The following is a 27,869-nucleotide window of genomic DNA, read 5'->3' as shown; positions in this document are numbered from 1 at the left end:
TGGCCTCCCCCTTTCCTTTAATCCTGGCTCCACTGCCACAGTTGGGAACCCATGGTGAAACTGTGAAGGACACTTCACTCCTGAGCTTGAAGCAGCCCAGAGGGATGCAGACAGTACTTTGCTTGGAGAAGCTTTGTGCCCACCTCCCTTTCTCAGGGGTGCACAAAACCTTTGGATATTCCCTTGCTGATAACCCATTTCCCCGTGCCACAAGGTCGCCACACAGAGATGTGTGACATGGAAAGCAAAAGGAGAATTTAAGAATGAGGCCTCACAGCGTGTCTGCTCTAGGGACCAGACACTGATTTCCTTCCAGCTCGTTTCTGTGTACTGCCACAGATGCAGCCCCAAGGCACATGTTGCTGGGCTGTTGGGCCATTCTTTTATATCTGGGATAAATCACGTGCATCAGACAGGCAGCTTGTTACACACAGGGAGTTACTTTATCCATGTCTTCCAGCGTAAACCCACTCCAGGCTTACAAAAGCTGGCAGGGAGCCAAGCAACTGCACAGAATCAATCAGAAGCACTTAAGCATTGGCATTGCTTCCCCAGCACCGTAACCTGCTGAAGCGACTCCATTGCTTTTGGGCCTCCAACAGCACCAGGCACTGGCTGCAGTCTGACAGCTTATGAGCACCCAGGAACAAGCAGAGGTTGGAGGCAATCGCAGCTAACACTGCAAAAAGAGCTCCTGCATTTAATTAATGAGTCCGACAAGAACTGTTGAGACGAGTGGAGCGTGGGTTTGCACGCTGACCTGATGGCCTCCTGAGGGAGGCACACTGGGAAGGTAGCTGTGGAGGTGTACAGCCTGGCTTGGACTCTACTGCACCTTGGTAATTTATGAAGGAAACTACCAAGCATTTGCTAAGGGACCCCAAATGAGGGTTTTGGGATTGACCTGGGAGTCCCATGCTTGGCCTACACCTCCGATGGTGTGGCTGCAGAAGCAGCAGAGATCTGGCAGCAGCACTTCCTATGATGAGGCTGGGTGGTAGAAGGGTACAGGTGCAACTAAGGGAAGTTTTGGAATAAACAAGTCATCTCCTGCTGCCCTAACCAAAGGTTGAAGTATTGTTAAGCCAAACAAAATAAGTACACAGGTGAGCTCATCACCTACCGAAGAGTCAAGATCTCCTTTACCCTTGTGCACTCTCCCATGTCTCTGTCAGGATCAACCGAGCAGTTTAAAGCAAGAGGACAAATGACTTCTGAAAAGCCAGCTGTCAGCTCAGGTGTGCAAATGGGTTTCCGCTTGGCTGTAAGCAGGCTCCAGCTATTTAAGCACAGCTGGGCCATCCCTGAGATCTGTCAGGTGTCAGAGTTGTAATGGAATGAGAAAGCAGTGCCCCACCATGACCCCTGAACTGCAGAGGAAACAGTACCTGCAGTCCTTCTGGCACAGAGTCCACTACTTCTGCTTGCTTTTTTAATATAAGAATTATGAGTGTGTGCCCAGTGGCTAAAGGTTTCATGTCCTCCCCTGGGTACAGAATAAATGCATCTCTCTTTCCCCAAGCTCCCTCACAAAGATTAGCCAAAAATGATGCTTCTAGTACAGCAGAGGGCAAATCTTTGCAGCTGAAGCCCAGCAGGGCAGCAGTTACCCACTGTATCACCAGGGCTGGACTGCACTTATTCTTGGCCACCACCAGGAATCATTTTCCACTGCTTTGAACCCAGTATTGCTGGTTTTAGCTGCATGGTGTGGATGACACCCATCACAGTCAGCCTGGCAGCAGATTGCACCCATCCTGCACAGAGGTACAGCAGCAGGCAAAAGCAGACCCCGTGGAGGGGATACTCAGCCCTCAAAGAGGGGGAGGCTGTCCTGGCACACGCGTGCCAGTGAGCAGGGGAACCCTGGAAAACCCCTAAGTGGGAGACAATACCAGAGTAGGAAACAAAATACTGAAGCACCTATAAGAGGCAGAGATCCGGTGAAAGGTGTGCCATAACAAATGACGAATCCAGGAAAAAGAGTGAGCAAACATTTCAGTGCAAGAGGACAGCTCAGCTCCAGCTCCGCGCTTGTGCAGGCAGCAGCCGGGCTCCGGAGCTGCTGTTTCAGAGTGTGTGCCACCTAGCGCACAGGAGAAAGCAGAGCAAACATCACCCCCGCTATCCTTGCAAGCCTGGAAACCAGGCCCGGGAGAGTCCCAGTGGGTGCTTGTGAGGGCAGGTGGGGTGTTAGGGCAATATGTCCAGGGCATGTGAACCAGCCCCATCCCACTCAGGAGAGGGGCAACAACAAACCTCATCAGCAAGGCAGAGCTAGCAGCCTCTGGAGAGGCTTGGCTTGCTCAAGCCCTCAGTAGTTTGGCATTTGGAGAATTAAACCACTGGCCAATGCATCAGGAGAACATGCAACAGCATTTGGCTTAACAGGGTGCAGATTACATTTGAAGGAACTGCCTACAGCAGTGCTTACCTCCAGCTGTCCTCCCACAGCGAGGAGGGGGAGAGAAGATGCAGCCATAGCAGGAAGGCAGTTAGACACAAGCCCCAACTCCATGACGCCCTGCACACCCTGCTTTTTCTTAGCCCAGAGAATTTCACCATCTCTGTCGTAACAGGAACACAGCAAAATCCTTTGGGCAGCTTGGAGCCCAGATGTGACAGGACACAAAACACAGAGGATGTAATGAGGTTTGCTGAGAATGCTACAGCTTCTGCAGCACCAGTAACTTTTCGTGGATGTCATTTCTATTTTTAAAAACTAAAAAAGATTTTTACTCTTTCTCTGTTTACAGCATTGCACCAGGGCAGAATGGTGGATAACAGTTATTTCTGGTATACACAGTACTTTCCACATATTTATAAGTCTCCTCATGGTTGAAGCTCCCCTCAGGCACTGCCAAGGACATGCAGATGAAGTTAAATACTCCCATGAGATCCTCTGCTTTACTGGGATACATTGAGTGAGGCCATTTTTGACCAGCATGTCCTGGGGACAATGCAGTCCTGGTACATGCAAGAGAAGGAGATGGCTAATTATGTGTCCTCTGCTACTTCGTTTCTTACTATCTCATGGAGCAAGGAGACAAGCACCCTCATGCTTTGCTCTTGTCCTTCTCACACCACAAGGCTGCTCACGTAAAACCTTCCCCCCAACTTACAGTAACACCTCCCTCTCCCTTTCACCACCTCACATCTGAGCCCAGAGCCTGCAATATTACCTAACCAGGGTGGACAGAGGCAGCAAGATAATTTCCCACATTAAACCCAAGGTAGAAGTTGGCAGGTTTTCAAAAAAAACCTTTCAAATCTTTCAAAAAAATGAGGGGAAAAGCCTACCAACTCCCTGGGCTCATGTCAAAGCTGCCCTTGCATGCCCTGTGTCCTTGCTTAGTGTAGGGCATCTGGATGAAAGAAATCATAGATAAACAGGCAGCTAAAAACCTCCAAGCACAAAATGAAGACCACACAGGCCCTGAAGTTGGTTACAGAGGTGGTAGGAGCTTTTCTGAGGAGCCCAGGGGAGAAAGCAGAGTGCAGGGAGACACCTGAGAGGGGAAGATGTGATCTGTATCTTGGCCTCAACATATTTCCAGGATCCAAGTGCTCCTCAGCTGAGGGCAGAGTGAGGATGAGGCAGGGGGGCATCCCTAGAAACTCCTTATCCCCAAAAAGCAAGAGAACTGAGGCATTTGACTGGTATCTTCTGTAATGGCCAGAGAAGTTAATAAAAAACGAAAAAGCCATGCATACATGGTTTGCACTTTTCAGACGACAGGATGCAATACTCCCTCCTCACCAAGCAGGGTCAGCCGAGCACTATTTTAACATACAACAAAGCCATCAAGTCAACTGCTGCTGCATTTCGCTCTACCAGAGTTTCACCTTCTTAGCAAAGCTGTTATTGCCACTGAGCTGCAGCATGCAGCAGAAGTGCTTCCAAAGAAATGAGCTCTATTTTAAAGAACTGGAAGTTCAGCCCTGCAAGGTTTACACGCCAGAACTGGTTCTGGAGGTTTCTGTAAGTCAGCAAAATCCAGACTAGAAGCAAAGCTGGTCTAAGGCCACAGCAGGCAGAAAATCAGACACATGCCCAGGTTTCTCAATCTGTTAGTTTATTAGAAGGGTCTGTACATCATAGTGGTGGCCCTACTGAAGACACTTTACGAAACAATAAAAAAAACCTTTTTATTCAAAGCCATGTTTTCAAAAAATGGCATCCCATCCCCCCCCCCCCCCCGCAAAAAACCAAGTTGGGTTTATTCATGGTTCCTTCTGAACAGGAAACAAAAACAACCTCTTTTGAAAGGGAGGGGGGGAATATAACTACCCTGTAAACATGACAATCAGAAGATGTGCTCCTTTGGCCTTCTCTGGGAGAGGGACACGATACTAGAGCCCTGGTATACTTGGAGACGGAACAGAGAATAGGGAACAGACAGGGGACAAAACCATTCCCGCCCTATTAGCCAAAGCATAACTATATTGCTAGCTTCAGGCTGCAAATAAGCTGGACTGGAGAAATGGACAACTGATTTACCATAAGGGCATCACATCAGCTCTTTAAAAGTCCCCAGAAATAGTCTCCTTCCTCATGGCTGCACAATATCCAGGGAGAGCTGACACTCTCCGGGTTGGTGCAAGGCAGCAGTCAGAGGTGGCAATGCCCTTCAGCTGGATGAGGTATGTTATGAACAACATGCTGCAGGATATTCTCCTGCAAGTCACATGTAACACATGAAAGGACAGGCACCAGGTACTGATTTCTGTGAGAACAACCACTTCATAGAATATGTCCAGCCTGACCCCAAGGGACCAGGAACAAAACCACTGGGGCTGCCAGCACACACTTCTAATAGTAATTAAAAGGCTCAAACAAGTACATTGTTCAGGAACAACCCTCTGCATTCATTCATTTTACATCAGCTCCCAACTTGGTGCTATGATATCCGAAAGGCACAGTCAATACTTTTGGAGATGGAACACGTGGTCTTCCTAGGAGGACAGGCTAGTTACTGAGAAGCTGCTAGGCACTCTGCTTGCAAAGGGTCCCAGCCCTTAAAATCTCCATCTAGGCTATATTCATTAATAAAGACATCAGTGGTGTGGATTCAGAAGAAAGTTGGAATGGCCCAAATAGATGTAGTCTTGCTAGTTTGCAGGAAGCTGTAAATATGTATCATGGACTCTAAATGCATAGTAAATGTAAATGCACTCTGCAGATAAATGGGCTGTTGGCTGGGGCTGGCTCCTTCCCCATGGTACCTAGAAGTATAGCACATCACATACCACCTTTTCCTGAAACGCCAATATGGCTCTAAATCAACACGAGACTTTAAAATAACTTTTTTTTTTTTTAAAGCAGAGACATTTTTTCTTGCTTGGGAAGCAGGCCTAAAACAAATAATGTTGTCCCAAGACCAATAGAGAGAAAAACTAAAGTGCTGCCTCACACCCTTTGGTTGTGTAAAGAAGGTGCTGCCCAGTGAGGTCTCTGTCACCCTGTGCAGGTCTGTGCTCTGGGTCCTACCCAGCAGCTCAGCTAAGCACTGCCCTGTGCAGGTGGAAGAAGGTGAACCAACCAATACACATCACCACAGAGCAGAAAGGACAGAGGGCTGGACCTGCCACTGCTCTGCAGCATGACTTCAAGCTGAAAGCCAGGAGAATCATCCAAGAAACTATGGCACATCATAAGGAGATGAGACATCAGTGAAGAAAGTGATGCTAAGGCTAACAAGCCACCATGACCTGTCTTTGCATCTCTTCTTCCCTTGCATCCCTTCTTTCATGACTCCTTTTTTCCTTCTAAATGATGCTTTGCAGCCCATAACTGTGACTGCAGAGCGGGCTTGCTGACCCACATGGCCAACACATATATAGCACTTAAAAAAAAATATCTCTAGCACATGTGTGACCGTGAAAGTTCTGGCAATAACACCCTCTGCCCCTCACTTGTCCTGACCAGAAGGCACATGACTGTGACCAGCCTCACTGTTTCACCACAGGACTGAATACCGTTACAAACCTCCCCCTCTGCACATGCACATACACTTTTTTAAGAGACAAAAGCTGAACAGTTTAATCATGCCATAGTCCAGTCTCTGATAATATAGTGCTAGCTAGCTGACAGAGGGACTGTGGCGCCAGCAATCGCAGCAAATGAAGAAGCAGAAGCATCTTTGGAAGGAGGTCCAGCTGGTCCCCTTTCTGCATAATGTGTATAGGGAGGAAGAGGAAAGAAAAAACCCAACCCTCCCTCCTCAAAGGCAAAAAAAAATCCAAATCACTGTCTCCCTTGAGCAAAAAAGGACCACAGTAGATAGAAATGAATCCAAGACAAATGTTGGGGGGCCACAAGGCCAAGGTTAGCCTATGACACCACCAAAGCTGCTCTGCCCCAGACTAGTCCTTACAGAGGACCAGGAGGAGGAGCAGCCACAGTGGAGAGAGAGGCTGATAACCCCTGCTCAGTGGGCAGGAGCCACTGCCTGTTTCACCTGTTCAGAGTGGTTATTGCTTCAGTCTGAGTTGACAAGCACAATGAGCACCAGGCTCATGTGAGAGTTGACAGATTCAGCTAACAGTGCAAGTACAACTGCAGAAAGGGGCTTGCTCCACTTCCCAGCAGAGAGCTGTGCTAAGCATGCCAGCTCCTGGGAAAGCCACCAAACTTGCAGTCAGGGACCATGTTTATCCCAGACAGAGCAAGGGAACAGAAGGGTGGTGTTGCGAGAAGAGGCTGCCAAGAGGGTCTTCCAAGTCCAAGTTGCCCACCTGCAGCCCAGGAGGACACAGCAAGTACCAGCTGGTGGCCTGCCAGCTGCGAGGTGTTACGAGCTCTCTGTGGAGCTGAATGGGACGAACTTGGCATGTTTGGTTGGGGATGCTGGGGTCTGTCCATCTGCCTCCTCACTCAGCTTGAAGAACATCTCCTGCTCACGCTTCTTCTGGTTCAGCTCATCCTCCAGGGCCTTAAGTAGAAGGGAACACACACAACAAGAGATGTATTTGAGATTGTACTGGAGCTAAGGACACTGTCCCCTCCACCTAGCCAAGCAGGACACCCTGTTCATGCCAAGGAGGCACTACCTTCTTCCGTGGCCTCAGCTTGTCCCGCCACTCCTTCATGTGCTGGTTGTGGTTCTCATCCAGGGACTTAAGCTTCTGGGTTTCGTGCTCAATCAAGAGGTGACACTTCTCATTCTAAACACAGATGACAAAACAGAACACTCATTAAGCAGCTAGGACTGTAAATCCTGTGGTCAAACAGGACTTGCGTTGGCCAGAGGCATATAGACAAGGAGAAGACTGAGGTAATCAACAACTTTTTTGCCTCAGTCTTCACTGGTAACCTCTCTCCTCACCCCTCCCAAGCCAATGGGCCACAGGATGGAGACCAGGGGATAAAGCCCCTCCCACTGTAAGGGAAGATCAGGTTCATTACCACCTGAGGAACCTGGATATACACAAGTTTATGGGACCTGATGAGATGCATCCCAGAGTCCTGAGGGAACTGGCTGATGTAGTTGCCAAGCCACTCTCCATGATATTTGAAGAGTCAGGGCAGTCAGGGGAAGTCCCTGGGGACTGGAAGAAGGGAAACATTGTGCCCACCTTTAGAAAAGGTAGAAAGGAGGACGCAGGGAACTACCGTCCTGTCAGCCTCACCTCTGTGCCTGGGAAGATCATGGAACAGATTCTCTTAGGACCTGTGCTAAGGTACATGGAGGACAGGGAGGTGATTTGAGGCATCTGTCATGGCTTCACCAAGGATGAGTCTTGCCTGACCAACCTAGTGGCCTTCTATGATGGAGTGACTACCTCAGTGGACAAGGGAAGATGTCATCTCTCCAGCCTGTAAGGCCTTTGACATGGTCCCCCATAACATCCTTCTCTCTAAACTGGAGAAATACAGATTTGATGGGTGGACTATTCAGTGGATAAAGAATTGGTTGGATGGTTGCATCCAGATGGTAGTGGTCAATGGCTCGATGTCCAGATGCAGATCGGTGACAAGTGGTGTCCCTCAATGCTCCATACTGGGACCAGTATTATTTAATATCTTCATCAATAACTGCAGGGTACTGGTGAACGAAAAGCTGGACATGAGCCAACAATGTGTGCTTGCAGCCCAGAAAACCAAGTGTATCCTGGGCTGCATCAAAAGAAGTGTGTCCAGCAGGTCAGGGGAGGTGATTCTACTCCTCTACTCTGCTCTGGTGAGACTCCACCTGGAGGACTGCATCCAGCTCTGGAGCCCTCAGCACAAGAAGGACATGGACCTGTTGGAGCAGGTCCAGAGGAGGGACATAAAAATGATCCGAGGGCTGAAGTGTCTCTTCTATGAAAAAAGGCTGAGAGAATTGGGATTGTTCAGCTTGGAGAAGAGAAGGCTGCAGGGAGACCTTATTGCAGCCTTTCAGTACTTAAAGGGGACTATAGGAAGGATGGGGGCAACCTCTTTAGCAAGGCCTATTGTGACAGGACAAGGGGTAACGGTTTTAAACTAAAGGAGGGTAGATTTAGACTGGATATAAGGAAGAAGTCTTTTACAATGAGGGTGGTGAAACATTGGAACAGGTTGCCCAGAGAGGTGGTCAATGCCCCATCCCTAGAAATATTCAAGGTCAGGTTGGAGGGGGCTCTGAGCAACCTGATCTAGTTGAAGATGTCCCTGCTCACTGCAGGGGGGTTGGACTAGATGACCTCTAAAGGTCCCTTCCAACCTAAACCATTCTATGATTCAGAGCTCTTGAGCTCCGGGGCATGTTTAGACATAGCCACAAAAACCTCTCAAGGCAGAGCAGGGGGACTGCTGTCTAGTTCACTGACAGTCCTCTGCAGCCACTTCTTACAATGTGCTCCTTGTGCTGAAGCAGAATCAGTGCACAGGCAGCTCCGAAAGGCTGAACCATGAGTGGTCTGTACCTGCAGCTGCTGGAGCTCGTTCCTGTTGCTCTCGCACTGGGCTTGCATGTCCTTCATCTGCGTCTCATGCTTCTGCTGCTGGTGCAGCCGCTCTGCTTTTTGCCTCTTCTCTTCCTGCTGAGCAAACTGGAAGAGAGAAAAGCAGGTGCCCATGTAGGCAGCGTCGAACTGATCTCTGAAGCCAGTTAAGAAACTGGCCAGCTTGCACTATTATATAGGAAAGAAAGAACAGCCCAGAGGATGCTTCCTGACACTGGTCATGATGGAAGCAGCCCTGAAACCCAAATGATGCCACAAAACCAAAAACTTCTGACTCCCTGCAGTGGGTTAGAAATTTGAGAACATTGCCTTTTTCTGGCTTCCCTTCTGCCAGCAGGGAAGCAAAGTACTCCACCCCAAGCCAAGCCTCTGCCCCGGTGCCCTTTGCAGGGCCTGACCTGTTTTATCTTCTCCCGCTGCTCAGATGCGCTCCCGCTGGAGTGGATGTGAAGGCTCTTCTTGTACATGGCCATGCGCGTCTTCCCTTCACTCCGCTGGATTTTGGGGAGCCGTGCTTTCTCCTGCTGCTGCCGAATTTTCAGCTGCTCTATCATGCGTTGGTTGTATCGCTGCATTTGCTCCCTCTCCTGCAACAGCAGAGGGACAGGTATCAAAGGAGGAGAGACACCTCAGACCAAGAAGAGAGTGCCAATAAGACCAAAGAGTGCTGGAGAGCAGGCCTGGGAGTTGCACAGAGGTGGCTGGTGACAGACAGCTCCAAGGGGAAAAAGAGGTGAGGGCAGCTACTGAACATGCTGTGAAGGCAGAGAAGGGGGCTGGAAGGAAGCAGAAATGACCATGAGATGTGCCAGTCTTCACTCGCTGCTCTGGGAATCTAGCATCCCACATACCAGCCGGTGACAGATTTCCAGAAAAGCCCCCAAAAATTCACAACTGCCTCTTGTATATTAAATGCATTAGCACAGAATATGCATCCCAAGCAAACAGGCTGATCCAAGCATTATTCTGGACCATTTTCACCAATAATGACCAAATCCCTTAATGCCTAACCCCCCCTCCACTCCTCCCTTACAGCCTGGAAGGGAAACATCCCTTTTGGGGACACCTGGGCATCCTGCTGACCAGCACTCAGCGCTGTCATAGGAAGGTGCTAAGTCTTCACCTTCTCATGCTTCCGAAGCAGCTCATGCCTCTGGAGGAAATACTGGTCCTTTAGCTGCTGCTTGAGAAGCTGATGTTTCTCCTGTTGCTGATGCTCTTCCAGATCCCAGATGCATGCCTCCCGGTCTGAGGAAGGGAGAAGGGTGAGGAGACAACCCACCCTGGCCCCAACCTTGATCACATGCAGCATCCCAAGCACAAGCAATCCTTACACACAGGAACAGTACAGCAGATGTGGGAATTGATTGTTCACCTTCTGTTTTCCAAGAGAAATTGGTTGCAAACCATATCAGAGAATAGTTTCTTGCAATTATGAAGCCTAATTGGTTCGTATTTGTAAAGCGCTTTGAAGATTAAAGCACTAAGTATTATTATTAAACATTTAGACAGGATCTGGCAAGGCTGTTTTTCCTAAATCCTATCCTGCCAGCTTGCAACTCTGTCACAGCATCTGTTGTGTAGGAAGAGCCAGCGTTGGATAAACCCATCATTACAGCATTTGCTTTCCTCCTTTTAAGCCTTTGCCACCCACCTCTCATGAGCTGCTGCTTTTTGTTCAGGCACTCGCGTTCCTTGTCACAGATCTCTTTTTTGTTCTGTGCAGTTATATTTTTCATGGCTAGCTCCAGGTCCTCCTTCTGCTTGGCCAAAAACTCTTGTTCCTGAAAAAAACCAGCAGTACTACCATGAACCCTCCTTCTGCTGCAACTGGTGGTATTTTAGAAACTGCTAATCCCTCAAGGAGGAAGGATACTTCTGTCTAGTATGCCTTTCCGAATCCTGGAGTTGTGGCAGTCTTCTCTCAGGCTTACCATGGTTTGTTTTTTCTGGGCAAAGTCATCCATTTTTGCCTTCATGTTCCCTTTGCGCTGTTGCCGTGGCAGCTTCTCAACCTCATTCTTGACCTTTTGGAGGGAAATGAGAGATTTATCAGCAGGTAACTTCAGGCCAAGAACAACCCTACCTAATGTCGCTGAACAGATGGGCCTCAAGAAACACCCAAATATACCAAAGAAAAGCAAGAGCTTCTTGCTAAAAAACCAACAACTGCTTCCCTCTCAAGTTCTGCTATGGAGAAATGCTGAAGCTTTCCTGGAAGGAACACAAGCAGGAAATAAGCTTTCCTCCATCCTATCCCCAATTTTACCTCCTTCTTCATCTGCTTTAGCTGCTCCAGGAACTTGACGTGGTCCCGCTCCTGCTCCAGGCGAATGCGCTTGGCCTCCTCCCGCCGGCGCAGTGAGTGATCTTGTTCCATCTTCTCGATCTGCTGCTTCTGCTGCCGTTCGAGGTTTTCCAGTTCAGTGTCATAGAACTTCTTCTTTGCCTGTAGGGGAAGGGAACAGAGGTCAATTTCAGCCTTCTCTGTGCTTTGTTTCCTTCCAAAGCATTTTTAAATTTGTTCTAGCACATTTCAACCCTTCCTCCTTGCTTACATCCTGTTCTACAGCATCCCACTGGGACCCGTGGCCCTGGGCAAATATTAGCAGGCAGTGAAGTTCAAGCATAACAGTTCCTTCTCTGCAGACCAGGATTTTCAAAAGTTTGAGGGCACTGCCCTCCAGCAGCACCCTTGCATCTGATCTTTCCCTCCCTGCGAGCAGCAGGGGTGGAGCACATGGGTATCAATGGGAGTGGGTTGCAACACTGCCCCAGAGGAAGGGCAAAGGAAGCAGGTTTGGGGCTTTCGCACATCACACTGTACAGAGATTAAATCTCACAAATGAGAATTGACTTGCTAAGATGGGAATCCACAGACATGGCATGTCAAGACTTTAGAAATATAACAGAACACACAAATAAGTGGTGGCTCCCAGCCTGCTGTGAATGGATGGGGTTACCAGGTGTGCATACTAGCTAAATTAATTAAGGGGGTATTTAAAAGATGGCTCACGAAAGCTTTAAAGGGAATTACCAACAAAATCATTTTACTTCAGCATAAGCTGCCTACACAGAGGGACTAGGTGTGTAAGCCTAGTTTATCTTCATTCAATTTATACTCAAACTTGCTAGTTTTCCTGCTTTCACATTCTGTCCACACTGCTTTCTTATTTAAGGGCTTTTTTATTTCAAAATACAACAGCACTATAAACTGTTTCTCACAGTAGCCATGAACAGACATACAAGAAAAGATCACTGAAGAGGGAAGGTCCAGAACAATCCTTCCCCTGCTACACCCTGCCAGGCAATGGCAGTCAGTGCTTCCCAAGCTGCAGGCTGCATGTGCTTAGCGCCCACAAAAGGCTCTGTCCTCCACAAACACATCCCATCCCTCAAATCCCAAAGGGGTCCCTTGGTGGTCCTTCTCCCTCCAGACATGATGCCCCAGGACTGCTGCAACCCAGAGCGCATCGCCCTGCACGGGGGTTTGCAGGGTGTCTGCAGGGGAGGAGAAAAACCAGCAGATATCAAGAGCTTCCTCTTCCCTGCTCACGTACCACCATTTCCTGCTCAAAGCGCCTGAGCATCTGCTCAAGCTGCAGCTGGTGTTTGCTGTTGAGCTGGGCCTGGTTTCGGTGCTCCTCCTTCTGAAGAAGACGCAGCTCCCGCAGTTCCTGGCGCCTGCAGAGGGTTAAAATGGAGGAGGAGAGAGTCAGACAAGTTCAGAGCCATGTGCCTGAGATGGTGGAATCAATAACCAGATCATTTCAGCAGGGAATGAAAGCCGCACGGCCATCCTGTAGCACCCTGCCACTTGCTTTTAGCACAGACAGGAGGTAAATGCCAAATGACTGATGTGCTCTCCAGCTCTGTGACACCAGAGCACTGCTGAGAAGCAGGATGCTAATTACATTAACTGTTGGCAAACTGTCAGTTTTCACAAGTAGGGCCTATTAGCATTCACAGCTTCTCAAACAAGCCCTGTCAAAGCTCCTAAGGTGATGCTGAGGCAACACTCTCCCAGTCAGCAGCCAAAATACCTGTTCTGTCAGCTGGGTTAGTGCACACTGGTCTTTAAAACACAGCACAGGCCAAGCTGGTGCTGCCTTGGCCTGGCACCTGTGTTTCACATCCCTTCTTGCTCATGCCTGGGTGGCAGAAAGGGCAGTTTTCCCAAATTCTTACTTACCTACCATGACATTGCATCACTCCCCTCAACCAACAAAAGGGTGCCGCTGCTCAGATGGTTGCGTTTGAGCCTGTGTGCCTGGCTGAGCTGGAAATCACTGATCTAACACGCAAAAGGACCAGCAGCAGCAGTTTCCTCATGGAGGATCCCCACTGCGACCTCCGCTGCTGTGCATTAGCCTTATACATTACGTACAACCCTCTCTGGGGGCGCTCCTGGGAAAAGTACTTTGGAACACTTTCTTCTTTCAAAACAAACTCAAGCCCCATTAAACCAACTGGCGCAGTATGATGTACTCTCTTCTAAGCTAGCCTTCAGAACAGTACCTTGTTGTGTTGCAAAACACCAGAAACAAGCCCCTTAAGTGCAAATCAAGATGCCAGGAGGGTTGATCATGCCCACTAGCTGGTGCCAAGGGAATAACCACTTCTCCCAAATGCTGTTCAGAGACTGAATGCTTTCCAACCAAAGCCTCTGTGTCCCTTCCCCCACCTCCCAGGTGGAGCAGGCACTATTTGAAAATCAAAAAGGAGCCTCTTTTCACAGACGGTACCACACCTGAGAGGACCAGGAGAAAGCAGCTGTGGCTGCAAATTCTCTGTATGCTAGTACATGTGCTCCCCGTGTTATACTGAGATTATATGCACTTCTCATTTGAAACTGAGTAGCTAATGAGCTTCTGCACATATCTGATACTAGGGCCTAGGAATAAGGTTGCCATGAGGACACATGGTGCTTGGGGCAGGTTATATTCTCAGGATGTTCCTCAGAGCAGCAAAAGGGAGCCTAGAAGAGGGCATCAAGCAAAACAATTTGTATTTTAATTATTTTATAAGCCTTTTAATTTCAGTGCTGCTACTGATAGTAACAAAGCTAGAAACAGCAGTTTCTCTCCCTGAGAATAGGCTGTGGAGGTTTGAAACCTATAAGATCTGCAAAGGAGTCATAAAGGCTTAAGCAGGGAGGATGCACCCATGAATATTAAGTGATGCTCAAGGAGTTTACAACTCCCTTGGCCTTTCTGTTAATGAAGTCTGAGGAGGTACAAGAACAAAAGGAAGAGGAGCATCTTGAGAAGATTTCTGTGCTTATATCCACTGAGCCAGCACATCTACAGCCCTGGAGACACATTCAGTCATTCCGTCATCCCCAGAGGACAGGAAGAGCCACAGCACAAGCTCCCCTTGTCACAGCCTTGCTGCATCTTATCCCCAAGATGCATCCTTCTTTCCCCTGCATGCAAACAGAGCTCAGCTTACACAGTACAGCAAACCCTCTGCCAGCCAAGGACAGGCTAAAAAAAAAAGTGATGTCCACACTGGATGGATGTCCTATCCAAATGGGAGCAAGACAGAAAATGAGAGGACTTCAGGTCACTCCTGGATTTGTTTATGGAGAAGAAAACCCTGCCACATCTCAGTACCATGCCCTCCCACCATCCCAATGACCCACTTGCCTGAGGAATCTCATCTCTTCATCCTTCTTCTCATCCTCGCTGATGATCTTCGAGGTGGTGACGCTCACCTCTACTCCATCCACCACAAACTTGCGGGTGCGTTTCAGTGTCTTCTTGTGCATCCGGGAATCCTGAGTTCAGCAGGGGAAGAAAGGAGGCGGCCATGAAGCAGCTCCCGGCTTGCTGCACAGGGTGCTACAGCTGGAAGCCTCAGAGCAATTTTGATGCTGTTGTTAACAAAGAACATAAGCAAGGAAACCACATCGGGATGGGGGGAAATAATCAGCAGGTTTGGAGCTGCCATTCAAGCCACACAGCCTTTGCTCCCATGCCACAGTACAGTGTAATTTCCACCCTGCAGAAACCTGACCTGGAGGGGAGGCAACCCACCACCTGAAGACCCTTCCTCTCTGTGTCCAACTACAGCAATGGGAGGTGTTGGAACCCCCCTGAACTGCAGTGCTGAGGAATTCACACAACATGAAGCTTGCAATGTTTCCTTTTAGAGATGCTGGGCCATCTACCCGCAGGTACCCCCTGCACACCTGTAGGTGTGAGGCAGGCAAGGCCCCTGCATCAGGCTGCAATTGCAGATGGAGCCACGGGGAAACATGCCAGCCCTGTCCACAGGCTCAGTGCTCGTGTCCCTCTGGCCCTCATTACAATACTTTGGTAATCACAACCAGCTCCGAGCCCCTTACAGTGACCTCCACCAAGCACAGCCATGGCTCACTTTCATTAGCATAGGTAGGGACAAGTGCCAGGAGCACCATGTCCTCTCTCAACAGTGCCACAACAGGTCAGCATCTCTCTGCAGGGTCAGCAGCCCAAGTCTTGCTGAAGGACTGGTCCAAGGACTCAGGTCTTTTGGGAAAAAAAAAAAAAAAAGAAAAAAAAAAAAAGAGGATATGAACGACTTGAATCATGATGCAGTTCTACAGGCAAAATGAGCAAAGGCCTCCTAAAGTCTTCTTGCTCTTATGGTGATGACCATTACAGGTATAAAAGATGGCAGAAGATCTTCATGTGAGCCTGCAAGGCCCAAAGCAAGTCCCTGGAGAGCTTGCAGCAATGGGGGAGCCAGAGAAACTCCCAAACCCACCTGTGTATTTCTTATCCCTAATCTTTCTTTAAAAAAAAAAAAAAAAAAAAAGGACCTGGATACTTTTTGACTAAACTAATTTTGTCAAAATTAGTTGTTGGTAATTTTTAAAAAATATTTAAATTTTTTTTTACCAAAATATAAGCAACTGGACAAAGAATCTGGTAATAAAAGAGTCACCTTAACTTTGCAGTTTAGCCTGTGAGAAAAAGCATGTTATAGTTAATGTTTACAGCCAGAAATGGTTTAACTCTTTGCTGCCCCTTTGCAACTCTTGCTGCAGCCTGCCTGGCACCCTCTACATGCAATCCAGCAGCACCAGGAACACAAGCAAGGGCAAAGCAGGGGAGTTTAACCCCATGAAGCTAAGGCTGGGCAAGGAGCCTGGCTGAGGAGGGAGCAGCACAGCCTGGTACCCACACACACACACTCCCAGCTCACTGTGCAAAGCAGAGGCGTCAGCAGGGAATCTTTCCCAGGGCCCTCTAGCAGCATCAGTCCGAGAGTACAGCTCTGCTTGAAGGACTTGCTCAGAGAGATGCTATTTAGTTTGTTCTGAGCATTGCCGCTGGCTGGGGCAATTCAAACTGTGATCTAACATGACCAACTCTTTGAGGCTTACTCCCTGTAAAACCCAAAAAGCTCCTTTCCCCTTCTAGGGGACCAACTGGGGAGAACAATTACACGTGTGGCATCATATTCGTCTTTGGCTGGCCTCGAGGAGACCAGGTGTCATGGGAAAGTCAGTGAGAAGGGGTAAATCGCTATGCAAGAGCATCACAATTCCCTCATTAGGGATCCAGACTGATTGCAGGCTCGCTGCAGGGGATGCTGGCTCTCACACTGACAGCAGGAGACAGGAGGGAAGGAAAGTTTTGCCGAGAATGGTTTTCAGGCATATTTCAGTGCTGGGAAGCTATCACTCATGCAGGCAAGTGAATAAGGATCTTGTGCAACATATGACTCTGCCCCCTCAAGTCACACACACTTCTCCTGAGGCTCAGCAAATATCATTCCAGTTATTTTGCCTCTTCCCCTAAGCCACACTGACCTGGCCAGCTCTGGCTCACAAGCATTCCCAGCCTCCAGAAAGCCTTAGCAAATGCCAAGAAGCCTGGGAGGGCTTCATGCAAGGCACTGCTGACACAAACCAGGCCAGATGTATGGCAGGTTGGAAAAATTGAGAGAGATACCAGCCCAAATAAGCTTTCTCATTGGGCTAGGTGTTCTAGGAAAGAGCAGCAGAGTAAAGGGCAATGGATAAAGTTCAGGAAATCACATTTTGAGTTTCTTGCTCTGAAGTAGTCAGGTGAGTGGCACAGTTAACTTCACATTTCTCAGGGGCCCAAAACATTGGACTTCCACTAGATTTCAGTGGCCTGGGACAGCAGAGGACACATGTACCTGCAGCAGCTCCACCAAGAGCTTTTCCTTCACTTGAGGACATGCCACGTGCCCTTGGCACAGCTTAACCCAGCACCATGTGCTGTGCCACCCTGAGCCCAGCTGGGACAGGTGTCCTGTAGACAAGGCAAACAAACCATTGAATGCTCTGCCTGGAGATGGGCTTCCTCCCCCCTTGCAGGCCCTAGATTTATTTGCAGAACTCCAAGCCTGGATGCTCACATCACATGTACCGCAGCTAGCCTTTCCAGCTGTCTCATCAAACAGCACTGGGGTGGCACCTGGGTGGTCTTCAGCATTGTGCTAAAGCAAGATTACTGGACCCTCTGTCCTTTCCTACTTTTCCTGCTCCACACCTTCAGGCACAGGGCAGACTAGGGGCAACTCTCTGCTCCTGTAATCAAAGAGCCATGCGATCCAGAGTACAGCATGCTGCTTTCTCAGAAAGGAGTTTAAGGGGCTATGGCCAATGCACGCATGTGCATCTCAAGGAAAGGATCTGAATTTCAGGGGCTTGGCTAAAAAAGGAAAAAAACTCAGCACTTTTTACAGGAATTTGCTGCCCTTCCTTCTCCACACCCTCTGCCCACCACTCTCACCTTCAGGGAGATGGAGCCGCTCTCTCTGTTGAGGGACAGGTCAGCAGACAGGGAAATGGTGAGGTCCATGCTTTCAGACGCTGAAGTGCTGCCAGAATCTGAATCTGCTTTGGACTGGCTGCTGGGCAACAGCGCTGGGGGATCCAAGCTCCCATTGGCAAGCCTCTCCTCTGTGAAGTTCTCCAGGAGGCTGCTCTCTGGTCGCTCCCCAATGCTCTTCCGCTCCTTGCTTCCTGGCCTAGGCTGCTTGCTCCCCTCCGTTGAGTTACCCAGCCGTCCGGGCTGCAAGATGATGTCTGGCTGGCCCTGGGTGCCCAAGATGGCTCTCCCATCCTCTGGGCCAGAGGAGGCAGAACTGGCAAGGGATTTTGTGGAGTGGTTGCTCTCCAGTTTATCATTGTCACTGCTTATCCCTTCATCTGACACTCGATTGCTTTGTCCATTTGTGGTCTCCTTGCCAGTCCCCACAGGGCCATTCACTGTGTTGGGCAAGGAGGAGTCTGGAGGCTTCTCCCCATCAAAACTCAGCTGACTTGCCTCAGAGGGGTCCCGCTTGTGCTTACCGAGGGGCTGGAAAGACAGCAAAGGGAAGGTCTTGGGTTTCGCACCACCGCTTTAACACAACTGCAAGAGCTGCAAGTCCTCACACTTCAGAGCAAAGCCACCCACAGCTAAAGGGTTATTAAGAGGAAATCTTCCCTTTTAGGATATCTGCCCTGGGACACTCCTATCTTTCTCCAGGTATGTGGTTCCAAGGGCTGTGGACACTGACTGGAAGGAAACAGCTCCAGGACCTGCAAATTCTTGAGGGAGCCCAGGAGTTTGCATATTGAGCCCCTTTTCCTGTGGCTAACTCCACCGTGGACTAATCACTGTCCTTTGCCACAGGTGAGGGAGGTCGGGGCATCTCCCCCAGCAAAGCTGCCCAGGCAGCCCTGTGCTGTCCCCTTCAAAGGGGCTGGTTTGCTCAGCTCCCTCCTAGGGCTGGTGGTGCCTCACCACTGCACCACATGCTGGCACTACTTTTACTCCAGCTTCTCTAGTCTGTACCAGGGCCTATTTTTTCTTTTTTTTTTAAAAAAAACCAAACTTTTTGCAAGTCCCTGCTGTAAGTGGGCAGCTGGGCCACCTGCCAACATAATTGTTTCTCCATGCCCTTAGCAGCCACTGAAAAACAGGTTCTCCCTGCCCAAGCAACTTCTTCCCTCTCCACCTGATTGGGCCCACAATAGCCATGAACAGCCTTCTGGAGCCAAGTAAAGTTGCTGGGTTCTTGCCTACAAACTTTCCAGCATTGATCCAGGAGTGCTCACCGAGGCAGACTCTGACGAGTCGTCGTCTTCTGCTTCATCCCGACTGTCCTCGATCTCTTCCATCACCTCAGCCTTGGCCTCAGCGACTAGCTCACGCAGGGCTCGGTTACTGGTCACCTTGCTGACGAAGGGATGCTGAAAAGCCAAGCACAATGCACATGCATGAGGTGGCCAAAAACCAGGACTTGTGGCTGAGTGAGCATTCAGGGATGATAATGGTGAGGACCACTTCTTGCTTTTAAACAATTTCAAAAACCTAAGGTTGTGGTTCTTGCCAGTGTCATCAGGCTTAACCCCTCAAATGAATTTACAGATAAATGCTGCATGTATGAGAAAGAACATGATGCCCAGGTTAAATGCCAGCTCTGCACACAGATGCTCAAAGCATGGTGCTCTGCAAAGCTGCTTTATGTCAAAATCCCCCAAATGAGAGCACCAGCTTCATTTAAACAAGGGGCTCTTGCTGCAGAGGAGACATCCCCACCTCACACAGGTGGGCTGAGCTCTGGGGTGCAGGTCTGAGCCCACAAGGTGCCACTGGCAGCAGGGCAAGAGCTGGTCTGCAGGATCCCTGTGTGCAAACAGCGTGTGGGGAAAGGTTTAATTGAAATTAGGCTCAAATCACTCAGTGCATACAGTGGGGTATTTGCGTTGAGCTTCAGCAAAAGGCTGGGAAGTCCCTTGGGTGTGCAGAGCACATGGCATGCTTCCTCCTGCTGACTCCAGTGCAGGATGGGAATCATGCAGCCAGCATGCCAGTGCTACAGAGCAAGAGTGCAGGCAGTGGGGAAGAGAGTCTTCCAGGGTTTTGATATTATTTTGAAAGGGGACAGGAGAAAAGGAAAGGAATTAAATTTAAATCTGAGATAACCAGGTATAATCCAAGCTGGCTGCCATATGGGCATTTTTAGGCAACAGGAGCCATTTCTATTTCAGCTGGTGTCCATAGTGGCTCTGCAGTTTGCTCCAAAGAGAAAAACATTTCTGTTCCCCTTTGGAGCATTTTAGTGGCTGAAAAGTACTACGAACTTTCTAAACAAGGGAAAAATAATCTGAAACCAGTCTAGGACCCATCAACACTTTTTTGTTTCCTTCCTTAGAAAGAATCAGGCTGCACAGATGCAGCGGTTCAGAGACTCGCAGACCCAGGCAGACAGAGACACTAGCCGCACACCCACCCAGGGGTGGGTGCGGGACCCTACCTCCAGCAGCTGGGCAGCACTGGGCCGGGTCTCTGGGTTCTTGTCCAGCGCCACCTTCAGGAAGTCTCTGAACTGCAGGGACCTTAAAAACACAGTCGTTGGCAAGAAGCTCAGAAGAGGGAAAGGCCTCGAACGCTGCAGGGGGTCTGCTCAATCCCTTCGCAGGTTGTGCCCCAGCTGGCACCTGGCCACAGTCACTCTTTCACCCCCAGCATAGGAAACCCTGTGCTCAGTTATTATGATTATTTGTAAGAGAATCAGCAACGTCACCAAGTGAGGGACTAGATTTTGCCTTACCTGTGATACCAACAGGCAGCAGGACTGAGCGCGAGCTGCTGTGCCCCAGGGCCAAGGCAGAGAGATAGCAGAGGACACCAGCAGTTATCCTCCAAAGGGAGCCCAGGGGCGGAGCTGCTTGTGGACAAGGATGCTCCTGGGCCCTTTCCCACAGCCACAGTGTGAGAGAACAGCTGTGAAGGACCAGGAACCCCATAGGAGGGCACCCTCAGCCTGCAGAGTGCAGCTCTGAGATAGAGTGCATCCCTGATCCAATTCTGGCTTCTGAGCTGCTCCAGAGCAAGCGCTCCCACCCTGCCTGCTGGGTTTCAGCAGCAGGCTCCTGCCTGCTACCTGAATTGTCTTTACAATGCTTGTGACTCTAGTGCTTTCACAATAATATGCTGCTGGCTATCATGCAATGGGTTCTGTCATGATTAAAAAAAAAAACAAAAAACAATTAACTATTGGATTTTTTTAAATGCAGAAGAGGCTTTCCATACTCTAGGAAAGAAATTCTGGAGCTTGTGGTCATCTCCAGCTTTAGAGGAAAATCTGCCTTTCATACTGGGATGTTTTCAAAACAGCCATGGGATCACCCTCGCTTCAGCAGAGCTGTGGGTGGCCAGCAGCTGCCCCCGTGCTGCCTGCACACCAGCAGCATGGTCACAGCACAGACAGCGCTGAGCAGCCTCCCTTCAGCCAGCAGTGCTCTCAGGGCCCCTAGCACCCAGCTGGACCTAGGATACAGCTAGAATCTACATTAGGTTCTCAAATTAAACAATGCTGCTGTAAAAGACTATTTCTTCTCTCTTGAAATACTGTGTAAATTGGGAGATGCATACTCTGCTGTCCAAAAGCCCTCACCATTTGGAAGGGCAGCTGAGTGTGGGGGGGTCAGACTTGGCAATCTTCAGCAGAACTCTCATGGGGTTGAGCTCGTGATGGGGCGGCTCGATCTGGGCCATTTCAATCAGCGTGATTCCCAGGGACCAGATGTCCGCCTTGTAGTCATACGGAGTGTCCTTCATGGTCTCGCACATCACCACCTCTGGGGCCATCCTGCAAGGGATGGAGCAAGGAGCAGGGATGGGGACAGATTACCACTGCCACATGTGTGAGCCTTGTAGCAGTGATTAAGTGCTTTAAATAATCCACAACATTGCACAAAAAATGGCCTTTCCTCCCAGCTCTTGTTTTCGGAAGAAGCAGCATCTTTTCTAAGGGGTCCAACCCCCTCCCTCTTCCGCAAACCAACCGAGACAGCCCAGGCAGCCCATAGAAACCCCCAGGACATTGACATCTGGCACGGATGTTGCTTCAGAAAATAAATTAATCCTTGCCGATTCTGTTCCTTCAGCAAGTCGGGTGATTTAGAGATTGCATTTTTGGAGTGAGGAGTAGTTCCCATGTGTTGGAGCTGCTTCAAAGCCCACTCCACTCCCCGGGGTAGGGGGAGTGGTGAATGCACACACGCAAGCATATGCATGGCCCTCACTCCTCCAAGCCTGGATCACGGTGGCCCCTTGGCCAGCTCAGGTGTCACCGTGACACCAGGCACTGCTCCTGCACCACCAGGGCTGCTCGCAGCTCCCTTCTGGCAAGGGAAACCTTTGCATGTGTGAACACTGGCCGAGCCTCCTTCTTAAAATCCTCTCACCCGTGCTCAGTAAGTCACTATGGCCCAACACATCCAAAAGGCCATGAGCTCCCCATTTCTGAGCAAGCCTGATTTTTCAGAAAAGCAAAGCTCCTCATGAACATGGGATTTCTTAGTAAGCAGGCCACTCACCAGTAAGGGGTCCCAATGAAGGAGTCTCGCTTCTGCAAGGTTTTTATGTTTTTGGCAGACACTCCAAAGTCAGCTACAAAGAGCAGTAACGTTAGATGCCATAGGAAAACTGAACGACCCTTCTGAATTAGCACATTTGGCTGAAATGCAGATTTAAAAGCAAACACACATTGAAGGCAAGAACATGGTACAACATGCTGTTTCCTCTAAACTGAGCATCAGAAAGTAAATTTGCTTTTGGGTATGCAACAGCCAGGGACCTTCCCCTCCCAGGTACAATAAGACAGGGGCATAACAAGCCACCCCCACTGTAACCCAAACCCTACACATCTAGAAGGAAATCAAGATCTTTTCCACAAACAAACAAAAGCAGCTCCATGGGAGATTACTTTCAGGACTTCTGTTTCATAGCAAAAAGTCTCTTTTTACACAGAAAAACCAAAGTGCTGTTGCATTCTTTCTCTTCCCTTCAGCCCCATGCACAGCAGCCACTGCATGGTGCCTTTCCCTGATTTTGTCCCTTCTATAAGGAGCTGCTGAAGCCAACCCAACCCAGCTCAAATTTGTAAGGCCTGCAGAGGGTACTGAGCCTACTCCAGGTCAGGTTGCTCTCTGAGATGGCCCTGATGACCTCCAGAAGAACTGTTATCCATCTGCATCCCAGGCTCAGGGTGTCCCTGACTGTGCATCACCCCTTGCCCAAGCCAGCACAGCATTTCTTATGTCAGAGCAGGGCTCATGGTCACTGGAAGGTTTCCATCTTCCCAGGCTAGCTGCTCTCCATCATCCCAAGACACATCCCAAGAACTCCCCACAGGTGCCAGCACCCCTTGTCAGGGTCCAGAAAGAATTCTGCACCTTTCTGACCAGACCCTACAGACAAAGCTACCTCCTTATCCTTCAGCAGGTACGTGGACACCAGTTTAACTCAAGCCCACAGCAAGTTGGCAAAGCAACCCTTTGGCAAAACTTGCCCTGTCACCACCAGACCTGCTCTGGAGATAAGACGAATTCTTCCAGCTCCCAGCCTGCCAACTGGCACCCTGCACAGGATGCTCAACAGGCCAAAAAGCATAAAAATAAAGTTCAAAGAGGGATTAAACAAATTCATAAAAGTCCATCAAGGGCCTGAGCACGACTGCTGTTTGGGGAGTCTCAGTGCCCAGCTGGGGGCTAAGTGGAGCACACAGTTCAATGGTTGTTTCATGGGAGACCAAATCTACATGAAGCTTTCCCCCACCTCCTCCTGCCTAAGCTCATCAGCCAGCAGACAAGCAGCTGATGTCCCATAGACAGGGCAGAAGGCAGAGAGCATCCCTTAATCCCCACCATGCTCGGACATAGCTGAACACTACCATCCAGCTCCCAGCAGCACACGCCTGTTGTTAGTGTAGTGTGAAATGGCTCCAAGGAGCACCATTGCCCACAGCTGCTCTCCCAACAAGCTCAGCTGAGCGAGTGCCCGCTGTACTCCTGTGCTGGGTGGCTCACCGAGCTTGATGTCCCCATCCTGGGTGAGAAGCACATTGCCCGCCTTCAGGTCACGGTGGATGATCTTTTTGCAGTGGAGGTAATGGAGGGCTTCCAACATCTGGCGGCAAATCACTTGAATCTGGGGTTCAGTCAGTCCCCGGTCCAGCTCTGTGGGGAGGGAGAGAGCATTAAACAGGATAGGGATTTGAGTGATGATCCACCTGAGCAGCAGAAAGGCACAGGCTACCCAGCAGACCTTTTAAAAACCACTGTCCCTGTGTCAAAACAGCAGGAGACCAACGCAAATCAGCTTGTTATGGTATTTTATTCCCTTAGCCAGCAGTTGCACCGCAACGTCCACTTGCTTGGAGCTGCTGGGTTATACCTCCCTCCCAGAGACATGCGGTTGAGCTGACTGGACCAGGAATAGCAGACAAAGGGGATGAGGAGGGGGAGGCAGGCACATCTGTGAAGGGGGTCTGAGCTGCACATTCCCTGCTGATTTGGGAAATGAGACCCAGCTTGCCTACAGGGACTCACCTGGTACGGGGACGATGCTGCAGAGAGGAGGGAGCTGAACTTGGCTGCAGCAGGGTCAAATGCAGGCATGAACACTTGGCAGCTCCATGTGCAGCCCCAGCTCCATGTCCAGCTCATCCCCCAGGGAGCTACCCCTGCCGCAGAGATGCGGCATACCCCCCTGTATATCAGGAGGGACACGCCACCTCCCAAAGCAACAAGCAATAAAATACCAGCATTATCCCTACCCACTGCTCTGAGCTGTTTTTTCACATAGCACCAGGTACCAGCACACCAGCTCATACCCTGCTGTCTGTCCCTATTTCTGAAGCTTGCGGGGACATGTGACCACTGGTGCGACCTCCCTGTTCAGCTCTGCCCAGCCACCTTTGCTATCCAAGGCTGCTTTCCAAGGCAATGGCTCTGCAAACCATCAAAACTCCAGATGGTTAACATCATCTGAGCTTCCCTCTCTCCCTCTGCAAGCCCTTGCAGTACAGATCCCCTCTCCAGCACAGCAGAGCATACGGAGACCAGAACAAGCTTTAGACAGCCCAAACTGTGTGGCCAGGATGGGGGCCGATGGATGGGCCCCAGAAAGTGGGACAAATGCTGCTTCAGAATGAGGATCTTAACCACAGGTTCAGAGAAGCTGGGTCAGCCACTCTGTTCCTCCTTCTCTTCCTCACCAAGATCTCCCTTGCTCTGGGGGAAGGTGATGATTTTCACTCTCCCTGAAGCATCCGGCAAAAGTGAGGTGCAGCAAGCCACAGTTTTGTACAAAAGATTTCAAAGGTAAATGCCAGTTGCTGGTGGGGATGGGGAGGTGGAACAGGCAGCATCCAGCAACTCTGAATTTACTAATACTAGGAGCACTCCTGAGCCCCAACCCCACAGCTCCTCCTATCCCTCATTCAAAGGGTGATGGCGCTACAGCCAGGCCACTTACTCATGGTTTTCTAAGCACCCCTTCCCACTCCAGCTCCCATGTCCCCCAGAGACTGACTGCCATGAACACAGCCCCATGAATGCTCAGGGAACGGTTTAGTGCCCCAAGAGACAGGGATCACTGTTAAGGTTTTCTGGGGTAAGGCATCGTTTCATCCACCACTTCAGTAAAGGTACTTTTACTTGCAGTGATTTGGACCTGCTTTAAAGAATATCGCTAACGGAGACACAAGTTTTAGGGGTTGAATCAAAGATGACAAGTTTGGGTCCATCGTCTTCCTGGAAATAAGAAGAGAGTGACGCCTTTGGAGATATCAGAGCTGAAAGGGAATAACCCCTGTGGAGACATAGCTCTGTCCCAGGGGCTCCAGGCAAGCTGATGTCAGAACACTGTTCACTTTGTGCAGAGGACATCACCTCCCCTGCATCTGTACAGCCCTGGTACAGAGGGGCTGTGGCACCAGCCAGGGCAATTTTGGGGAACACCCACACTCACCCAGTCCCACAGCTCTGTGTGGGAGGGAGGAGTTAAAAATGGGAAGATTCCTGGAATTACTGCAGACTGCAGTTTATTCAGATGCTCATGCTGCTTCACCAGATGACTGATACCATACAGAGAAGTCAGCAAGGAGATCCTGGGATATTCATCACAACAGGCACCCACATTAAACATCTCAGCACTGCTGCCCTTCCTGGGAAGCTGTGGGAACAGGATCCCAAGCACCCGGTGCCTCAGGCAGATAAATATTTAAAGCCATCTTTCCCCTCCAGCGACTCTCCCTTCACCGCATGCATTGTGATCTGCTGATCTTAGCAGCATTTGAATCACAAAACGACATCAAAGTAGCTGAGGAAACACCCCGGGGCTGCCACACCTTCTGCTCTGGGTATGAAAATAGGCAAACTCATGGGAGAGAAATGGTAGCTGGAGAAGATGGGGTACCCATGTCTGCAGTCTGTTTAAAAGCTGCCCCTGAGAGCATGCCAGAAGGCTGGAAACGCCTTGTGGGCATTGCCTCAAGCATGGAGAAGAGCCCGGCACCACAAGCTGCACTCACCCAGCATGATGGCATCCACTGCCCCACCTGGGCAGAACTCGATCATGATCTAGGAAACAAAGAGAGAGGAATTAAAGTCAGGTCCGTGTCTCACTGAGCAAAGCCCACCAAGTAAGGAAGAGACAAAAGCATTTGGTTTTGTTTCCCCACATGGCAAAGGTGCCCCTCTGCCCCACACAGGGATGAAGAGGCTTCGGTGCTCCCCAGGCCACATCCCCAGCACCCAAGCCTCAGGGACAGATTCTGCACATTGCCTGCAGCAGCCATCTTGGAAGGACCATCCCCATCGCCAGGCCCACAGACACCCCCAGCAGTCACGCCTGGCCCCGTACCTGGACACCCACCCCGAGCAGCCAGCTTCAGCTCCAGCTTCCTTCTCCATTTACATCTTTTCCCATTGCATTTTGGAGCGAGGGCTGCTCCAGAGAGGGGCCTTGCCAACAGGATGAGATAGCTGTCATAGTTGGGAGCTGACATGGCAGGATTTTCTTTGGCAAATGAGAGATGGGGAGGGCTGTTGGGTCTTTACATTATTACTTTTTTTTTTCCCCTCCCCCATTGCCCAGTAGTTCATTGCTCTCTTGATTTTGAGCAATTTGAGGGGAAAATCTGTCAATAAAGAGATTGAGTACATTCACCAGATTGTTGCTGGTTTTCTCCCAGGGATGTGTGCAGAGTCCTGCCAGTCCCCCAGACCTGGTTGCCTGGTCCCTGCTGTCCCCCCACAGGGTGGGCAGTACCTACTGGGTGGGCCCTTTGCTGGTATCCCAGGGATACAGGTACTCTTCCCCCTCACCTCTGCACAAACTCAGCCAGAGCCGCTCCCGGGGGAGTTGGGCTTGGTGCCAGATCCAGCTCGCTGCTCGCCTTCAGGGCAGACAAGGCTGCTCAGGTAAACAGATTAGAATTTCAAGCAGCCAGGGGTTATGAGGGACAAGAGATGCTTCACCTCCCTGACAAGCTCTTCTCCTTGTCAAGGCAACACAGCACAACATATCGGAGAGGTGAAATGCCAGAGTTTATTTTGAGGACAATGACTGAACAAACCAAAGTCAGTGTTTACCAATGCGGCTCTCTAAGCCCTTCATGTGGAGGTCATGCTATTTAATGCAGCTCTAAGCACTGGACCAGGAGCTGAAGGGAAAAGGTTCAAGCTCCCTCCTCCCCATGGTCTAATCCTGCAGCTCCAGGTGAGGCACATCTTACCCTTTTGCCCTGTAGTTCCTACACATTGACATGGGAAACACTATTATCGACCTAGACTGTGGTGGACAACACAACTGCTTTGTTTTGGAGGAGAAGGGGGAGCAGGATCAGGTGCTGGGACACAGCAAACCTCGAATTGCTCTGTGAGAATCGGCTCAGGTCCAAGAGGTGGAGGGGAGACAATGCTGAGAAAAGAAGCCCAGGCAGGTTGGGCAGCGTGACACAGGCACCGCTGGAGGAAGCAGAGAAGAATAACCAGAGGCCAGGGCTGGGAAAGCATTTGAAGCAGGCAGATAGAGAGAAGCAATTGGAAAGACAATTCAAGCCATTCACAAACCAGGAGAACAAATCTGCGCTGCCTTGGAGCTGAGTGGGACCCTGGCAGAGAAGAAGCCAGT

The 27,869-nt window shown here is 50.0% G+C and overlaps 1 protein-coding gene across 4 annotated transcripts in view; it reads right to left on the bottom strand.

Moving 5' to 3' along the window:
* Positions 1 to 4,054: 4,054 nt before the first annotated feature.
* Positions 4,055 to 27,869, bottom strand: part of STK10 (serine/threonine kinase 10) — a 53,318-nt gene continuing 29,503 nt past the window's right edge. For 2 of the 4 annotated variants that reach the window (XM_075102415.1, XM_075102417.1), the window contains 17 exons: positions 26,266 to 26,314; positions 23,759 to 23,908; positions 22,268 to 22,340; positions 21,343 to 21,537; positions 20,200 to 20,281; positions 18,998 to 19,132; positions 17,685 to 18,254; positions 14,580 to 14,710; positions 12,492 to 12,615; positions 11,201 to 11,380; positions 10,866 to 10,958; positions 10,586 to 10,715; positions 10,055 to 10,179; positions 9,330 to 9,518; positions 8,893 to 9,018; positions 7,054 to 7,167; positions 4,055 to 6,935 (listed from right to left, as the gene is read on the bottom strand). In XM_075102415.1, the coding sequence (XP_074958516.1) occupies positions 6,795 to 6,935; positions 7,054 to 7,167; positions 8,893 to 9,018; positions 9,330 to 9,518; positions 10,055 to 10,179; positions 10,586 to 10,715; positions 10,866 to 10,958; positions 11,201 to 11,380; positions 12,492 to 12,615; positions 14,580 to 14,710; positions 17,685 to 18,254; positions 18,998 to 19,132; positions 20,200 to 20,281; positions 21,343 to 21,537; positions 22,268 to 22,340; positions 23,759 to 23,908; positions 26,266 to 26,314 (2,607 nt within the window). In that variant the 3' untranslated portion in view covers positions 4,055 to 6,794. Of the gene's footprint in view, positions 6,936 to 7,053; positions 7,168 to 8,892; positions 9,019 to 9,329; positions 9,519 to 10,054; positions 10,180 to 10,585; positions 10,716 to 10,865; positions 10,959 to 11,200; positions 11,381 to 12,491; positions 12,616 to 14,579; positions 14,711 to 17,684; positions 18,255 to 18,997; positions 19,133 to 20,199; positions 20,282 to 21,342; positions 21,538 to 22,267; positions 22,341 to 23,758; positions 23,909 to 26,265; positions 26,315 to 26,597; positions 26,689 to 27,869 lie in introns of those variants that run through there. The other 2 variants (XM_075102416.1, XM_075102418.1) reach the window with 2 other exon arrangements.

The sequence above is a fragment of the Phalacrocorax aristotelis genome, chromosome 8, assembly GCF_949628215.1.
Source record: "Phalacrocorax aristotelis chromosome 8, bGulAri2.1, whole genome shotgun sequence".
Taxonomy (NCBI): Eukaryota; Metazoa; Chordata; class Aves; order Suliformes; family Phalacrocoracidae; genus Phalacrocorax; species Phalacrocorax aristotelis.
This window is presented reverse-complemented; position numbering and strand designations above follow the sequence as displayed.